At 35.1% G+C, this 19,220-nt stretch overlaps 1 protein-coding gene across 10 annotated transcripts in view; it reads left to right on the forward strand.

The window, feature by feature from the left end:
• KDM4C (lysine demethylase 4C) overlaps positions 1-19,220 on the forward strand; it is a 279,152-nt gene that overhangs the window by 195,326 nt on the left and 64,606 nt on the right. For 9 of the 10 annotated variants that reach the window (XR_011137825.1, XM_068927788.1, XM_068927795.1 and 6 more), the window contains 2 exons: positions 6,401-6,456; positions 9,986-10,094. Coding sequence is in view for 8 of the 10 variants with exons in the window: in XM_068927788.1 (XP_068783889.1) it covers positions 6,401-6,456; positions 9,986-10,094 (165 nt within the window). In the remaining 2 variants the exon portion in view is untranslated. Of the gene's footprint in view, positions 1-6,400; positions 6,457-9,985; positions 10,095-12,717; positions 12,827-19,220 lie in introns of all 10 variants that reach the window. The other variant, XR_011137826.1, reaches the window with a different exon arrangement.

The raw sequence follows: 19,220 nt of genomic DNA on the forward strand, positions 1-19,220 counted from the left end.
CCCTTTCCACGCTGCTCATGCTTTTATTAGCACCTGTCAGATTCTGTGTTCTGTTTCCCGAGCTGAACAACCACAACCTACGCAGTTACCTTGGTGCAGAAACTGTTGCAGCTGTTGTTAACCAAATCCCCAAATCCAAACTTTTTTTAAATGAAGCCTGTGAAGTAAGGTTAATCAGAAATGATCAGCATCATGATAAATTATTGAAATATTCTGGGGAAAAGGATATAATTAAATAGGGAAAAGTGCAAGATACTGAAGCTAGAATAGTCACATGCGCAGCTGGAGGAGTGGGGAGCAATGATACACAAGCAGTTGCTGCAGAAGAGATTCTGAGGTTCATAGGGTGCATGGGCTTAGCAGGTCAGTGTGTATGTGAGGAGGTGTGGCATGCAAGGCTCCTGTTCTTCCTGGCAGCAGGGAGGCTTTTACTCTCCTTGCATTTCAGAGAGGAGAACAGGGCCTCAAAGGAAGATGGTGAGTGAAAAAGTTGGGGTTGTTTAACTTACTAAGAGGATGTACATAGAAGGATATGGCAAAAAGGAAAGAAACAATATGGTTTCTGTTTTTATAATGCACAAAGCAAAAAGAAACAGGCTCAAACTACGGCAAGGAAGCTGCAAGTTAGCCATCAGAAAAAACACCTTGATAACAGGGATGCTGAAGTGCTGGAATAGGTTGTTAGTAAGATTTTAAAGGCTATGCCACCAGATTTTGTGAGGAAACTGTTTAAAACATGTCAGACAAAATCCATGAGGAAAAACATGTTTCGTTGAGTCTGTCTTTTAGAAGGAGGATGGGCCAGATAGCCTTTTGAAGTCCCGTTCAGCCATATTGTTCTGTGTTCTTTGTATCTTATTTGTGGATGTGTAATTATGTGAACGATATTATTAAGAATTCCTGCAGGATATGGCTGTTAAGGGAAGAAATATGTAAGGAAAAAGGATTAGAAATGAACAAATGACTTTCCACTTTTTGGCACATATGTAGTGACTTTCACTAATTCATGATTTTCTTGAATTTCTTCAATATTCAAAATTTATCAAGATATTTTCACAAATTCATTTCTTGAGACTTGCTGGATAGATTTGCTCCAACCTTCCAGACTGATTAAATGTTATTATTCACCATAATCAGTATCCACCCACAAACACTTATATTTCCTTTAATTGGATAAAAACAATTCTTTAAAAATGCCATTGCAATTTGCAGGGTCTTAATGGAAAAAAGAGAGAGCAGTTTGACAAGAAAGAGGACAGTGTGGGGCATGTGCGTAGCTTTCCAGAAAATTAATCATTATTGAATTTGTTTATATGTCCTTCTGCCTTGGTTTGACTGAATCCTACTTCCTTGCGGTGTTAGGCAGCATCCTGTCTCATGCAGAATGTTATTCCAGGTGAGGTATGGAAGTACAAAATGGTAAAAACTGCTTTTTATGAGGATTGCTGTCAATGTGACGCTGAATTTTGGCAGAGTGTAAAAGGTACTCAGGGACAACCAAATATATTCATTTTAAAGTAAAAGAAGGTATGATCAGGCTTTTTTGTGATATTCATCCATGCAACAATAATTAATATACAGCTACAGCTGAGTAATGGCATATCATTCTGACAATGTGATCTGTCTTTTGGATGTATGTATTGAAGGAAGCATGATTAATTCACATTGACTTCAGGCTTTTCCTGCAATTCCTAATAGTGGCTGTAACACAGAAGTGAAAAATAAACCAGAGTAGGAATGCTAGTTGCGAAACTGACTGTATCATTGTAAGCGAGGTGAAGCGTTCAGTCCAGGAACCACAATTACGATCTCTTTTGTCGACAGAAAAGGTATTGTCTTGACTAAAATGAAAGACGAAGTGAGCACTAATATGATAATGCTTGTGCATTATATGGAAATAGCTTATTTTATATGGGTACTGGAAGAAAGAGTTTTCTTTTTTAATTCTAGAATGTTCTAGAGATTTTTAAGCAAATCAATGATTTAAAATGATCTAAGATATAATTTAGATAAATCTAAAATAATATATTTAAAAATAAATAATTATTTCGTGTGAATACCAATGAAAGAAAGTTATTTGTTTAAAGGATTTGGGAAGGAATAGTAAATAAGAGATTGGATAAGTTCAAAGATGATGCTCTGTAATGAAGTCTATTCTGATTTTTATCTACAGACGGAAGGCAAACATGAATGTACAAATACTGTCTTTTTCTGTAAGGGTATTGGTAACAACTGCTAACGTACATCTGATTTAACTGTTGTCCATGGCAGGGGTACCTGTACTAAGAACTACTGTATTCATCAGCTTTTAATTTAAATGTTACCCTTCCTAGTTATTAGTTTCCCTGTGTTTCATTGTCTGCAGCGTGGTTAAGTTGGAGGTAAAGTAACAGCCATTTCAGGTAGATGTAGGAGAATATTCTATAATGCAGGCATGAGCTGAGGAATGGATCTGATGGGCTTTTAGTCTGTCCACCTTCCCACTCAGGTTTGCTATGAACACTGCTGAAATTTTGTAGTTCTTAGGGCCTGAGTTATATCTATATCCAGCAGACAGAAGACTTTCTCTACTGCCTGGTAGAGATTTGTGTAGGCTCTCATTTAAAAGGAATCATGAATTTAGTTCCTGAAGTTCTTGCATAGGGAAAATTATTTCTCTAGGTGGCACTGAGGATGTTTAGAGCCACTCTCCCTTTTTTCTGGCTTTTTTTTTTAAACCTAGTGTGATAGCTTTGCAGTTAGTGAGTGAGGATTATGCCTAATGTCTCTTGCAGTGTATAATTCTTAATTCTTTATTTTTACAGTGGTTAAGAGATGGGAAACCTGCAGAAGAAATTTATTAGTAACATCTTATATGGAATTTTTTCCTATGTTACTTTAGCTTAATTTATTTGTGGAACTTTTTGGGGCTTTGGACTCCATCTAATTGCCTCAACAAATTACACAGCAAGGGATTAGACTAAGCTTTTCCTTAAAAGTCAGAAACACTTATTACAAAGAAAAAAAAGTTCATCATTATTCGGATATTGAAATTCAAAGTAACTTGGAATAAGAACACGAAAGCTGATAAATTAGGGGCAAAACTACTGTTATTCTGTGAAATAGAGAAGCAGTCAATTAAAGGATTTTTATGGCAAACGTGAAGAAAATGCTTTAATTAAAAAGAAGAAAGTAGAGGAGCCACTGAGCTTTTAAATTTCAATTGGCTGCAAGAGTGGTTCTTTCTCCCACAAAAATTTCTATTGAATCAGACTTTTTCTCTCTTCCCCAGCCTTCAGGTGTTATTCTATCTCTACATTATAAGCTTCAAGTTCCTGCAGATCTGCAAATGAGTTGGGAATCAGCCTGCAAGAAGTCCTGCACAGGTCCTTTTGCAGGAGATTTTGATATTTGCTTCTTCCTGTCTGTCTGTTCCATTTTGGGTATTATCTTATATGCCACTTGACTCATTTTGTTGCTCTCATGTGGTCTAAGAGGAGCCTCCTATCCACTTTTATTGTTTTTATCTCTTACAGTCATGTATAAAATGAATAAATTAGACTAGAGCATTCTTTTAATCAGTAGGTCTCATTACAATGGTGGGCAAGCTCTATAAAGATAAAAAAAGCTGGTAGCAGAAAACATGACCTATTCATTCAGAGTGTCAAAGTCAATCAAGGGAAGAGCAGAGGAAGAGCTGATCTCTCCTCTGATAATCTCTAAGCAAGGTTCTAGGAATGGTAAATAAGACTGGAGAGGATGCCGTGTTGGATGGTTACTCCATGGTCATGCTAAGGCAGTCCTTTGGATTCCCGGGTAGGTGTGAAGTCCAGGGTGTTTCATGCCACAGATTTCATGTGTAAGTGCTTGCCTTTGGGAACTAAATGTCCAAGTGGAATGAAATCTTCACTTTGTTTTTGCATTTCTTGCAGCACAGAGACAATTTTTTTACTACTTAAAAGTCATCTTTTCACTTAGAGGACCTTGAAAGATGAAACACAAAGTTTTCTCTATCTGGCGTGATCTCAAGACTTCAAATTTCCCATGACTTTAGTGGTACTTTCCTGGGAACAGTGCTCTATGCCCTTCATCTGTTTAGGGGAATTTTTCTCATATTTTGTCAGAATCAGTTCATCATGAAGTGAATTAAAGTGTACAAAGTCTTAACAATGTGATTACTTAGTATCTAATTTAGGAAAGTTTTTACCTCACCCTCCCTGTGCTTCAGTAACTTCTCCACTTGGCTATTGCTTGTGAAACCAAAATATCATATTCAGGAAAAGGTAGTAGTGGTTCTCCACAGGATGTGTGAATGGCAGCACCTCATTATTCTAATGACATCCAAAGAAGGGCAGCAAACGTAGTAAACAATTTGAAGATATGGCTTTGAGGGAATCTAGTAACTTGGGGAAAAGTATAGCAAGAGGGTAGGATATCAGGAAAATCTCCAAATGTTACAAAGGAAAGAAAGGGGGCAGTGTGTTCAGTAGTTCAACAGCATCACAGAATTATGATGTGATACTAAAACAGGAAGTGGTACATTAGACCAGTTGTATTTCGCATGTGAACCTAGAATTGCAGGAAGTTTGTTTTCTTGATCTCTTTGCCTCTGCTCATACAGAGAAGTCAGCCAAGTAATTTTAGAGTAATTTTGGTTCCTTGCTGTTCCGCTTCACCATGAATAAGCTGGGAACTTGAGGGAGGAAGAGGAGAAATAACTCCATCTCCTTCCCTCCCTTCCTTCCCTCCCTCCATCCATCTCTTCTTCTCCACCCCGCTGTGAAACAGAGGGTTGCCTTCTTGTGGTAGGCTTGGTACAAGAGCAGGTTTCATCAGATCTGGTGAGAGAACCTCACTCACAGAGGTACAGCTACTGGAGTAAAAATGTCAGTTCTGGAAGAAACTTATTCTCCAATAGCCAAATGGAAAAATCCTGTGGATTTTTTTGGAGCTGTTTTCTCTGTTGAAAAGTTGCAAGCGGTACAGGTTGAAGCACTCACTGCTGCAATATATTCCATTTTTCGCCTTTATTTGCTTAACCTACCTGTTCCTGCTTACTCCACTTTGAACGTCTGAAAGAAGTGATATTTTGAGCCATTGAATTTCCTGTCTTAATAGACATTATGTACTGGGAACTGTGATCTGGAACACATTGGGTCCCATTCCAAGGCACTGTACTCTTACAGTATAGAGAGAAGGAGTTATCTATTCTTATATTTGGCAGATCAGACAAAAAGTTATGTACTTAAACTGCAAGGAATATTCATTTGTTGCAAGGAGATAAATTGATGTTGGGAAAGGTCTTTCTCATAGGAAATGTAGTAAAGCATTTAGTTAGATTTCTAGCAGACACTGGTGATCGCCATTGTTGGAGGCTTTAAGATGAGATAAGAAAAATGTATTGGAAATAATGTATGGATAAGTTATGGATAATCCAGCCTGGCACTGGGGACTGGAGCTTACGTAACTATTCTGTGATTTTTTTTTTTTTTTTTTTTTTTTTTTTTGCTACTGCAAGAGCAATTTAAACTTAGAGGTTCTGGAGACAGCCTCTCTCTTTCAGTATAGATGTAAGGGTGCAGGGTGTCTTGACTTCATTTGTGCATGTTGTTCTTTGTAGAGACCAGCAAAATGGCTAAGTCAAGAAAAATAAGTAACAATGAACAATGACTTTCTCATCCCTCCCGATAAAAGGACGAGGAGAAGGAAAAGTGGAAAGGACATAGTCAGAAAAGGAGGCTATGAAGAGAGAGAGGAAGGCTGGAAAATAAATAAAACTGTTCATCTGTTCAAGGGCATAGTTTTAAGTAGGTGTGGAAAAGCCCTCCTTTGACATTTTCTGTGGGGACCACTGAAGTATGCCTTGCTGAGTACCCTGAAAGCAGGTGGAGCTGGACTGAAGATCAAGGCAGTGAAGTCATTGCACAGCAAAGGGAATTTTTGCAGAAAAATAAATCACAACCTGCCCTGTAGGTTTATAAATTGGAGAACTGTCAGGAATTCAAGGTATTTTGAGTTGAGTGTATATAAGTCAAAGATTTCCCAGTGATTTTTATTCAGCTAATTATATATCATTTTAATTAATTTTAACTTAGTACGCTGCATGGTTGTTCCAGCCTTTCTATTGCTGCACTGACTGAATACCTTTTCACTTGTTGTGTTCTTCAGTGATTCTGTGTGTTCAAGGGTAGTACTTAAAATTTATTTTTCTTTAGATCTTTTGAGTTATTACTCTTTTTGTTATTATATTTTTATATTCTTCCTATAAGGAAATGTAATGCTTATAAATGGCAGGTTGTAAGCTAGTAACTAATAGCATTAACTATTTACGTATCCTTAATATCAGCTGAATAAAACTGATTGCAACCAGTCAGTTAAGCTAACTTCTTTCTAACTTGTTTCTACACACTTCTATTTTTAGGAATGTTGTCTCTGCAATTTAAGAGGTGGCGCGTTAAAGGAAACTACTGACAAGAAGTAAGTACTATATACTTTAAGATTGGCCATACTTATTTTAAACTTTATTCTCAATCCATTCTCATGTAGAGAACATTTGTAAATATCATTACTTGACAGTGTCCCTTTAAGTTGATTATTGCAAAATTAAATTTATTCCTGTTGAATGTGCCACTGGCGTTTTGTGAAAATAGTTAGATGCTAAAATGTACATTTGTTTTATTATTTGCATACACTTACTTGTTCCAGATTCCATTCTATTGATCAGTCTTTAAAGAAAACAAATGAGAACTCATTTGGGATTGTTTGCATGGGCAAGTCTTATCAAACAGTGAAGTATATTTTCTTCTTTAGTCCTGAAAATTTGCGATTATGGAATTTAATATAATAGCTTTGAACTTTTGTTAGAAACAAATATTTTTAATTAATTTACCTGAATCATATTAAAATGACTCTGAATTTGAAGTGTTTTTTTAATATATTTTTATCACACACTCTTAAAAGTAGCATTGTTGCTGACATCTTACTGTTAATAGAAACAATGGTTTTCTTATGCATTTTGATAATAGTATAGTACATCAAATAACTTTAAAAGATAAAATGGGAAATGTTGCAGCTTAATATTTGTTCAGGTGCAATAATGAAACAGACTTTATGCATGCAGGATCTTGCATAATTAAATAAATGCTCTTTCTTTAACCCTTTGGAATGCACTGAGAACTGAGTTCAGTGATATGAGATCACCTACCAGCAATATCCATTTCCACTTACCTAGAGTAACTGATATGTCAGTGATTGGCCAATGGTTGCATGAGTCTTGTAAATTGTCCAGTGAATTGAAGGTTTTACTTGAAACCTATGAGCCAGATCTTGTCTTCAAAAGCATTGTTACTGAATTAAAGATTATTTTGACCAGCTCTGAGCATATTCAACTGGTTTTCAGTTCTAGTTTAAACTCCCATAAATCATTATTTACTACTTACTTGTCTCATTAAAAGAAAATAAAATCAAGGAGGGGTCATCTAAGTAGAATTTAGCGTTCTCCTTTTGATGCTTGCTGCCGACGTTGGATGGTGAACCCGTATATCTAATCACTATACGTGGGTGAAAAACCATACATCTTTTTTATGAATTACCTAATATTTCAGAAATATGTTTCATAAGATTTATTCATAGAAAAAAAAAACCCAGAGAGGTTGAAGCCAATAACTTTCTCTGCATAATTATGCTGAAAGTCTTTTGCATGACATCCTTCTGTAGGTTTCTGTTACAGATTTCTGAAATGAGAGTTCTGTAGAAGTATTTCTACTCATGCTTCCTGTTTCCATAACACATTACAGTTGCTCTGCAACACTGACTCCCTGCACTTAATTCAGACCTTCATACATCTTTAAGCATTACCTACTGTTCCAAACTTTTGAGAGTTTTCAGAAGAGTGCGTTGTCATTACATCTTTTTTTCCCCAGAAGTGTAAAATCCGACGTATATGTTCCGTTCTCCTCTCTCTCTCTCCCTCCGTCCAGTCTCCTACACTGATTAAAGATGCAGGATTGGCAGTTAAAAGCTAATGAATCAAAAGTGGCTGGGGGTAACAGTTTTGGCGCATTGGAGAGCTGAGATTCTTTCTTCCATGGGACACAGCACTTGTTCTGAGTCCTGGTAGTTTGAGAGATACCAGTTCCGTAAAAGCTTGAAATGAAGATAGATTGAAGAGCTATTTTTTTTAATAACATTTCTGTCCCCTGTAAAGCTTCAGTGGTAAGACACTTGGTATTAGGGCACTATAGTTTTGTATGCAGGAAGACAGTAATGAAAAGGAACAGTGTTATTAACAGTAACAGATAAAAATCTCTAAGCAAGATTTTTTCCCTAAGTTGGAGAAAAAAATAATGGAATAATAAAACTGCAAGTTCTATCTGCTTTCATTTGGTAGGACAGTATAACTTGCTAATAGTTACTGTCATCTTTGCACACAGCTTTCATATCAGACTTTGGCTAGTACAACTGCAACACATGACAGCAGTTTGCCTACTCCATATATTTCTTATTATGTACTCTTAGAGGTATTTTGGTCGAATATGAGTGGTTGAAATAGCACCACTCTGTAGTGCCGGAAAGAGAAATGATTTCTACTTTGCTGTGTTACCTTTTTTCCCTTTTGACTCCAGCCCCATTCCTGTTGATTTGCTAGGATGTTTATGTCATATATGTCTCTGCAGACTTACAGCAGGTGGAGTGAGGCAAGGATAGGGAGCTTGGAAAAATGAACAAATGGAGTAATGAGGCAAGATGTACAGCGAGGGATCGTGCATAAAGCAAATACTAGAGTTAAGGAATGGAAATGTCCCCTTTATTCAGATCTCAGGGAGTTCATTTCTGTCTTGTTATTTGCCTCCCTCCCACCCCAATTTTAAATGTAGCCTCAGAAAGCTACTTTTTAAAATAAAAGTGCTATTATCTTGGCTTTTACTTTTAGTTAATATAATTTAAGATATGCTTTAAAACATTAATTATTTCGTTGCCTTTTTTTTAGTTTAGTACAGGGTTTCTTGCCCTTGCCCTTGCCCCTGCCCTTGCCCTTGCCCTTTCCTTTTCCATTTTCTTTTTCACTTTTTCACTTTTTCACTTTTTCACTTTTGCTTTTGCTTTTTTACTTTTTCTTTTTCTTTGGCTTTTGCTTTTTCTTTCTCTTTCTCTTTTTATATTTAGAAAATATAGCAATGCTTCCTAATGAGAATAGAAAGCACATAACATAATCCTGACTCATCTAACAAGCCTCCTGAAGCTGGATGAAAGTCTTGCATGTAGCACTGGTCCTAGGCACTTGTCAGGCACTTTTGCTGATCTCAGGGATCCGATTCGTGTTGGGTATTTCAATGGTAGCCTGATCAGTCTGTGGCTTCTATGCCTTTGCATCTGCAAATAGCAGGTCTTGATAGTATACTGTGTATTATGCTTTGATAGATACATGACCCTGTGACCACGTGTGCTATCTAAGAATAGTTACCGTTAACGCAAAGTGCTGTGGGTGATAAATTGCTCACAAATGAAATATCATGGGCTCTGTATGCGTAAGGATAGCACAACTACAAAAGCTTTGCACTTCATAAATCAAAGGTAACAGGTGCCTTGAAAAACATAATAGAAACCCAGCGTGCAATGATATTTACACTAAGTTGTATTAATGTAAGGATTCTTAAACATGTTTGAAAGAGCAAGAAGTAAAATTCCTGGAGTTGGTGGCCTGTTACTGATAGCTGGCAAGGGAAGGGCTTTTAGTATATTTCATTGACTTTAATTTATTAACAAAATAAATTTTATTTGTTGTGCTGAGCTTCTCTTCTCTGAAATGCAATGACTCTATTTCAAATAACTGCTAATGCTGCATGAAGTTATCTTTTAAATAAATACAAAACATAAAATAATTTTAAATTTTAAAAGAAAATAATGAAAGGTAGATGTTATATATTACTGAGGGTTGCAGTATTTCTTAACACTCATATTTCTATGTGTTTCTTTGGTGGTATTCTTAACTTGCCATTTTTCACAGGTGGGCACATGTAATCTGTGCAATTGCCATCCCAGAAGTCCGATTTGGTAATGTCTCAGAACGTACACCAATAGACACAAGCAGAATACCTTTGCAAAGATTAAAATTGGTGAGTAGCAAGGCTTCATATATTATTTGTTATCTAAGATGTTCTCATATTTGGAAATGTGTTCAAAATCTGGATTGTGAATGTTATTACTGGTTACAGAACAGTAAACTATTTCAGGGTAAGGAATAAATAAATGAGATGATATTTAACAAGATTGGCCTATTGCTTTTGACTTTAGTGAATGGCAATTGATTAATATTGTTTACAGCCTTTGCAAGCAACCTTTGTTGTTAGAAAAGATTTGAACCTACTATCCCCAAAAGCACAATAGCAAACTTAACGTATGTCAACAGTGAAAGCTTCACTTCTGAAGCTATATTGGTGAGGAAGGTGCTAAAAGCTAAAGAAACTGGAACATCCCTCAGTATATATCCTGAGGGTTTTTTATTATGTATTTTCACCTCACGAAATTATTTATAGAAGTAAAATGATGAATGACCTGCTTGTCATATGGTAATCTCTACCATCTGGGTGTTGAAAAATGTGCACAAAACAGATCACATGTTATAGTAGGCAAATAAACTATTTCCTGAGGTATTTTAAAGGATGGTGAGAACCATAAATAGGAATGCATCAACTACAAACAATTACACCTGGTGCCTCCTCCCCATGACATTACCATTCAGGAAAGTTGCTGTATACTAGCAGAAAACAAGTGACATTGCTTATTAAATAGAAGTGAATTTTCCTTACAGAGTTAAATGTGAGCTACTTAATTTGCCAGCATGGGCATTTATCTGATATTATCTTCCGAGTGAAGGAAGGTGATCAGCTGCCAATTAGAAAAATACAGGCAAATGACACCATCAGCTTTCTGTGTCCACTTCAAATACTGTTTCAAAAAATGGTTCTTGATCTACCTAACTTTATATTAGCCCTTTTTACCACATCACTTTGAACTATTGAAATTTTTTCATTTCATTCATTGTCTTTTGTATTTTATAACTATTTTTCTTGAAGTGGAGATGCAACTTTGACTGAATTAAATTGGTAACCTGCCCTTCAAATGGGAATCTATTCAAAGAGATTTTGGTTTTCGTATTTCCTTTCTTTAAATCTTGTAAACAATATTTCTGAACAGTTTACATATAAACCCATTACAAAAAATGTTGACAGCTTCTTGATTACTTCCATACTTTTAAAAAATATTTCTGAATGTCATTTTAAGCTTTGCTTAGTATTAATACCTTCCCTGGAAAAAATAGAATCTGGTAAATGATATGCCATTTTTCTTTTACTTTCTTGTCTCAGAATATTACAATCTTTGATTTTCTAATTGCAGTCAGTTTCAATACACCTGCAATGCTCTTTGTTCCCACTGTGTGGGAAGATCTTTCAGAATTTTGTTTTAACCCACAGAGTCTTCTTTTGAGAAAATCCCCAGTTCTTCCTAATATGAAAGTACGACCCGTAAAAGCACTGAAAATTATTTTAACATGTTTGCTCATATTTTTTAAGGACGTTAAACAGTCACAGACCTCTGTCTGGTTAGAAATTGTTAATTTGGAGATTGAGACCACAGGAATGTTTAATTTACCAAGTTTTGAAATACTTGTTCCGATAGAGGTGTCCACGACTTAAACTAGAGAAGAGTAATAGGAACCTTCTGAAGAAGACTTGAATTAATTTTAAATTATTGATTATGGATAGGGAGCAAAAATGCACAAAATCTGTGAAGTTACATGATTTACAGTTCATAGGTCATTACCTGCTGAATATGAAGCAACTATAGATCACTGATGATGTTAATCAGTTATTCATGAGCGCAAGCTTTTTATTCTGTTCTTTCCTTCAACTGATGTTGAAGGACTGGGGACAGTCCTTAGTACTTTTTCAATTGTTGAAGACTGTTGTAATTTTAACATGACACTGAGGTACTACAGACTGTATTCATCAGCATATACCTTTTTGGTCTCGAATGAATCCCTAAATGTTTAGGAACATAGCCCTGGCTTTCATTACTGTTGTTTTTAAAAGTAAAAGAGTTTGTATTTTTGAGTGAAATGAATATTGTGATGAAGGAACTCAGATGAATGTAAAAAAAAAAAAAAGGAGAGCCAGGGTACTTTATAATAGCTTGAAGTGTGGTATTGCTGCATGTAGGGGACAGCCTTACTGTAAGGAAAACCACTGTAATCTTGGTTTGGCTAATCAAACCTCACTTTTCCAAGACTTAATCTCTACCATTCAATTTATAATGAATTAGCTAGGCTTGTATTAATTTAAAGGTAGTATACTGTTTGGCCATGTCAAAAGGCTCTGTAATGGTACAATGGTTTAATTGTTTATAGACCAATATATTGCTGCTCCTTGAGTACGAAACAAGAGAAAAATGTGAACTTCTCTGAAAAAACATCAGCAGTCTGAGTATCTGAGTATGCTTTTAAATTTTGGCATTTGTGGTAAATAAGTTGCTGTGTTTGAGTTGTTAGCCTGTTCTGATGATGCTTTTCTTTTACTTTTATGGGTTTTCTTCGCTGACAAGACCATAGTTTTATGTTGTCGTCATTTGATAGGAACATGTTTTCAGATATTTCTTTGTAAAGGTCACAGGCTCAAAATTTCCAGAAAAACAATGGAACTGTTTCTAATCGGATTCTTTTATTACATTGGTCCATTCAAGTACACCTAAGAGGAAGAACTTCAATACCGTTTGAGTCCTTAACATCTGGCCTGCAGTAACAACACTGAAATTCTCAGATTTCCATAGGCAAGTTTTTTCAAAGCATGCTGTGAATAGCTCTCTTTAAACAATATAAGTAAAGCTAAGTGAAGTACTGTGCATTTAGAAATGACAGTGAAGATGGTGCAATGAAAGAAGCAAAAATGAAATAAGAATATTATTTGGTGAGAGAAGGGCTGACCTGTTGTCAGTTAAAATATGTCTGATTTTTTTGAGAAACAAATTTAATGCTTAAGAGAAAAAGCTTCAGTGAAAATTGAAGAATTTAGACCTGACAGAACTTTGCCACAAACTGGAGATATATTTTTTCTAAGAAGTATGTTTTATGCCACAAAAAATTGAAGATTTTTTCTTTGCATTTTGATCGTTTTATATGGAACTGTTCTCTATTTTTCTGCTCCTAAAAATTGATGTTGTGGGCTGTGCAAACTGTGACCCAATTGATAGATCGTGTATGGCTCACTCTATAATACTACTGGGAAACCAGCTTTTCCTTTTCTGCTATATCTGCTATGCTGGGCAAAATTCTGTTCTGTTTCACCTGTGGGTTCCGCCCAAGTTAGTTCAATTATGTGCTTCTTTTGGCTATCTCCTCTCCAGCCGTGAAATGAAATATGTAGGCAAAGCTCACACAATGAATAACCCAGCTTAAAGAAAATCTCTTGAATTACCTTATAGTATTTTGTTCATTTTTTAAAAATTGACACTTAGTGGAATTGCACAATATCTTATGTATTTTCTCTAAGCATTTTTAAAAGGCCTGTTTATTAGATGTTTTTCAAAAATGATTTATCTTATTTCCTCAGAAGCTGGGATCATACTTCTCTGAAGAGGTTGCTCTCAATAACATTGTACATATGCCACATAATTCCCAACTCAAATGTCATCCTTGTGTTGTGCTTCCCTTCCTAACTATTGATAAACTTTTGATGCTACAGAATAACAATAATATTCTAATACCCACTGACATAGCATTTTTACCTTGTAGGACACCAAGAGTGGTATCCAAATTTATTCTCTTTCTGTCTCCAGGACTTCTCATCTTTTCCTTTGCCTTACTACTGATTATTTACTTACTTTCTTATTTTCCATGGCTCCCACTATCATATACTCTGTACTTTGGAGTAGACAGCTGAGACCCTCTATCTTACTGATACTCTTATTATAAAAGTATATTCATACTTTTACATTGGCACTGGGAATCTATAAGCAATTGAGTCAAGTCAGTTTTCCCCTTTGAAGTTGTAGGGCTTACCAGTACTCATCTTCAGCAGCTAATTCCTGCTTTACACCTTTTATATTTCTTAGGATAAGGGTATCTTCCTGTATCTCAACCATTGAAAGTCAAAGAACATACACTGCATGAGCAAAGGCAAGCTTTGTACCTTGTTTGTGGATATTGATTACTCATAAGCAATCCATTTTTAAAAAATAAGGCTTTGGGACTGTCTTTAAAGTATTCTTTCTGTTAAAGCACAGGATAGTAAATAATTACTCTGCCAGTCTCTCCTCCTTTTCAAAATTTCAGATGTGTTTGATTGGATCTATTTTTCAAGTGAGCAGAAAACAAAAACATCACCAAAGAATATAAAAGGATGGGTTATATTTTAGTGTTGGGCAAACAAGAACTAGATCTTACAGTGTTTGAGGAAATAGTTCTAGTCATTTTAAACATTTCTCTTTCTCTTCCTCTCGCCTTTCTCCCCCTGAAATAGTAAGAAACCCAAATAAGTAGAACATCATCTATTTTCAGAGATCGGTGGACTCTGAGCTGACATTTTCTCTAATGTAGTATCTATGAAGGAATATCAAAGCAAATAAAAAGTTGATGTTTTCCTTTTGACAAATTAAATAACATCTGTGCAAAGATGAACATATTGGTAGGCTGTTTTTATTGCCTAGTTGGTATGTATGCTGATTGCTGTTAAATAGTTTTAATTCACTAGACATTTTAGAATCAGTGTTTTGTATCAATCTTTCTAGTATTAAATATTCACTATGCACTCATTTCTTCCAAAGTAAAAATCAATATTTGCATTATGCTTACAGTAGCTCATAGCTTCAAAGTTATTTTGTACAACCATTTCATATTTGCAAGTTAATGGGTTCACTTAACCGGTTTTATTTGTGTTTTTATTTTGAAATAGTGCCAAAATATTTTCATATTTTCCCAGCTCATTTCAATGGATTATATACTGTTTACCATCCTTGCGGAAAATGTACATGACCCATTGAAATGTTCATTACAAATTAATTCTCATAGAAATGATTTCTTAATGCTAGTGGATAAAAACGTTCTATATCAATACAGATAGAAGAGTTTGGTGATTTGTTTTGCAGAAGGGAATTTAAAAGAAAAGAATGTGGTGCCTACTGTGTTGAGTGTATTAAGTTTGATCATGCGCTAGCTGACTTTTCACATGAAAGTGAAAGGCCTCTCAAGTAACCTCAACGTTCAGAACATCCCTCAAAAAGCGTATAACCTGTAATTTCTCTATTTTACCTCTGTGACTACACCTTTTCTTTTTTTTTTTTTTTTCATCCTTTGAGCTTACATGAGTGGAAAAATGAGACTGTTCTGGTCTCTTCTGTGGGACACTTAGGCCTTCTTTCTTTGAGATTGACTCTGGATGGTCCTACCCATAAAACACTCACTTCGAGTCCCAAGCTGTGTGAAATTAACTTTTGTGATTATATCCATCGAGCCAGGAAAGAAATATGTTGCATGTAGAATTCAGAGGCTTACGCGTAGCTTCTGAAATGAAATGGCTGGGGAATGTGCCTTATTGCATTCCACATTTTAAACCCTTATTTTTTTATCAGATACAGTATGCTGGCTGCTTTGCAGCCAATAGGAAGGGGTGGTTTCTGTTCCAGTGATCTCGTAGTCTAACAGCAGATGTAAAAGTGAAAAGAAATGCTGAAAATAGGCAATTTAAATACTATTTCAGGACAGTGAAAATGTTGAAGAGGACAAAATGGGAGAAAAACTTAGTGAGATATGATGGTATGGATGGGAGCCACACGAAATTTGTCATAAATGTATTTGGAGCATTTCAGCTAGTGACAGCTTGGAACCAGAGAAAAGTTTATAGCATGACTGTGTGTTTGTGGTGTCAGCTTCAACCCAACCACAGTTAATGGTATTTCAAGTATAAACCCCAGAGCAGGTAAAATTTGTATCTCTGGCTGAGTTTTATTTATTTATTTGTTTGTTTGTTTGTTTCACTTGTCCCTAAGTCTCCAAGAGAAACTTGGGTGCAAACTCCTGCCTTTGAACACTTGTTTTCCTTGGCTGTTTATATTGGTGAACCTCTGTGTTATGAAAAAACAGACTGTGGATTCTTGGGTGTGTTGAGGTCGTGAAAAAAAACTCCCTTTTACTTTGGAAAGGGAAAGGCTTCTCCCCAGGTACCTAGATGTATTCTCTACTTTCAAAAGAATATTAATTACTGAGCTATAATTATAAATACCAGGAAATACCTCTTTTCTCCAGGAAAATTTCTCTGGAGATGAAAAGCCAAATTGACCTCTCCAACAAAAACCTAGCTTTTGAAAGAATGAACAAGTATTATCTTGTCTGTCATTCTATTTTAATAAAACATAAAATTTAAAAATAGAATTGTATATAAACACTTACTTGTATATGGCCAACAAATCTAAGCTAACAGGAATACTAAGCCTGGTTTCATTTACCCTTGTCAGACTTGTGACTTATAATGAACAGTAGACATTGTAAATGAGAGTGTTTAAATGTTTCATCTGTTATAAAAGAAACACTTAAATTGAATCATTAGCATCTGTTTCTAAGCCTATATATTTAAAACGTCAACTCTAAAATCACGTTTTGAATAGAATACGTATCAGCTCAATAGTAAGATATATTACCTGCCTTTGATATTGTCAGTATTTCAAAATGCTAGGGTATTGGATTGACTTTATCCTTACAGGCAGTCACTGCAATGCTGTACTGAAATATGCACATAAGTGCCTTTGTTTCTTTATCTGTAGAGCTTCCTATTATTTTTACATTCAAAATCCTATTTCTCCAACAAAATAGAGGTAGAAAATGAGTTTTCAAATAGCTGAAGTTGCCCTGAAGCTTTTGATGACCTCAAATTTGTATTTGACAAGTGAACCGAGTATAAGCACAAGTGTACTCTGAGTGAGGAACATTATTTTGAAAAGAAATTTACACTGTGATGATGACTGATCTACAAGCCTTTCAGTATCTAGCTGAGGCCATAAAGTTCCTTTTAGAAGCCTATACGCTTTAAAATTTGCACCTGAAGGCAAATAATAGTGAGTTTGAAAGCCACAGATTATGGTTTTGAAAGCTGCATCAATTCTGAAGGTATGGAGGTTTCACTGTGATATGCCAACTGAAGAATGGAATCAAAGGGAAAATGTGTGTGAATTTTTAAAAGAATGAGCAAATAGTCTCTTTCCTGTCATTCTATTTTAATAATGTGTAAAACCTAAACAAAGATTAAATACATTTGAGGACACAGCTTATCTTCCTCATTCTAATTTGTAATAAATATTGTCTGTTAAACTATAGTGGGATAGTAGAGCTATTGCACCTGTGTTTGTGAAAGAGGAAAGAAGCACTTGCAATGATACATACCAGTCTTGCAGTGCATTTCTGGTAATATAAAGATGTACTGATTACTTTCGGGATTTCCATAAATATGACTAGAAGGACAGTTGAGGAGAATCATTATTAATATATATGAACTCGTGCATTAGCTCGCTCTTTGCACATATTCACAAAGAAAATGGGAGCAAAAATAGACAGAAAACTTGAGATAGACTTGGTAATATTTTCAAGTAGTTTTAAAACAGTTATTGAAATAACTTTAAATAACATTTTTTTCCAATTAAAAAGATGTTAAAGTAAAGATGATGCAATAATTGATTAAACTACTGCAATATATAGTGGTGGTTAAACATGTAGTGACTCATTGTAATCACATACCAAATGCAATTTACTGTATATATGTTAGTCACAGCCTTCATAAGATTTTTAATAAGTATATTAAAAAAAAGTACACTGCTGACTCTATAGGGCTTACTGTCAGAATAATTTGCTACAATGAACAGATCCTATTGCAAACTGTCAAATTTCTATCGCGCAGCAGTAACAAACTATAAAGTCTTCAGAAAAATATGGAAAATGTTAATTGTGTGTGACTACAGATAATATTTTGAAGACTTGGACATATCTGTAAGAGTGGAAGCAGGGCATTTAAAATGTTAATCTGTCATCTCAATTTCCTTTTACTTACAGAACCTTATGTGAAAGAAAATGGATTCTTACTATAAAAATCCTTTGAATTTTTTTAAGTTTTGAATTATTAATATTCTATAATGAACTGTGTATGTCTAATAGAGGTGGGCCTACGTTTTGAGGCCTTCTCTGTCTATATGATGTATAGTTGCGTATAGGTGAGGTCACGTGTGTATTTGCGTCAACACACAAACTGACATTAAGGCAGCATGTGTTTGAGCAAGTTAACTCATAAGTGCAGCTGGCAGATATCTAGAGGTGAATGTCATTTGAGAGTTAAATTAAAAACTAAGTCTTGAATTGATTGAAATCTTCAAGCAGATAGAATCATTTCATTTCATAGATAATATTCTAAATTTCTATTATGAATAGAATATTGTAAAAAAGGCTTTTGAATTTCTTAATTTCTACTTTTTGTACTGATTTGGATGAAAATGAATATGAAAACGACATTGCAGATCTTGTCAAACATGGAACACTCTCTGAGCTCTAACAGTTTTATGACAGCAAACTAACAGCAGAATCACATCAGGATCATCAGTTATATATTTGTTTTAATTTCCATCAAAGTTAACAGATTTTTATAACATCCTAAATTTAAAAAATTATAAAACTACTGAACTTATGTACTTCTGTTTTTCCTTAAGTTCCTTCAAGTCTACTGAAAAACTTTCAGGAGTGCTTGCATGATTTAAAAACAGAATCCACTTTCAAAAAAGACTTAAGTTTAGAGACAATAACAATTTTAAACGAAACAATAAAGGACCTTGTGATTACATGTCACAAACAAGCTCAATGTTTTAGTGGAGTTTATTTGAAAGATTTTCTAATTGTACCAGTAAGGGACCAGGCCCTATCTGAGTTGAGAGAAGATAGATTTATTAAATCCAATCCAATCTCCTGCTATAGATATTCAGCTGAGCTTTGCACAAAGTGTAGTATTTGGTAAGTCAGCTTATGCCTTTAGGTCTCCTTTAGGTCTCCTTCCTGTTTTGTCATTGATGGTAACACTATTGCTGAGAAAAATTTTGCCTAATGCTGTGCAAAATTTTCAGAATATGGTATGCTCTTAGGTGTCACTGTGTTAAGGTGTTAAACGTTAGTGATAGGTGCTGTTGGACACTGTGAGCTCTGGAGGTGTATTGTTTATGAT

Source organism: Struthio camelus, chromosome Z (genome assembly GCF_040807025.1).
Source record: "Struthio camelus isolate bStrCam1 chromosome Z, bStrCam1.hap1, whole genome shotgun sequence".
NCBI classification, from domain to species: domain Eukaryota; kingdom Metazoa; phylum Chordata; class Aves; order Struthioniformes; family Struthionidae; genus Struthio; species Struthio camelus.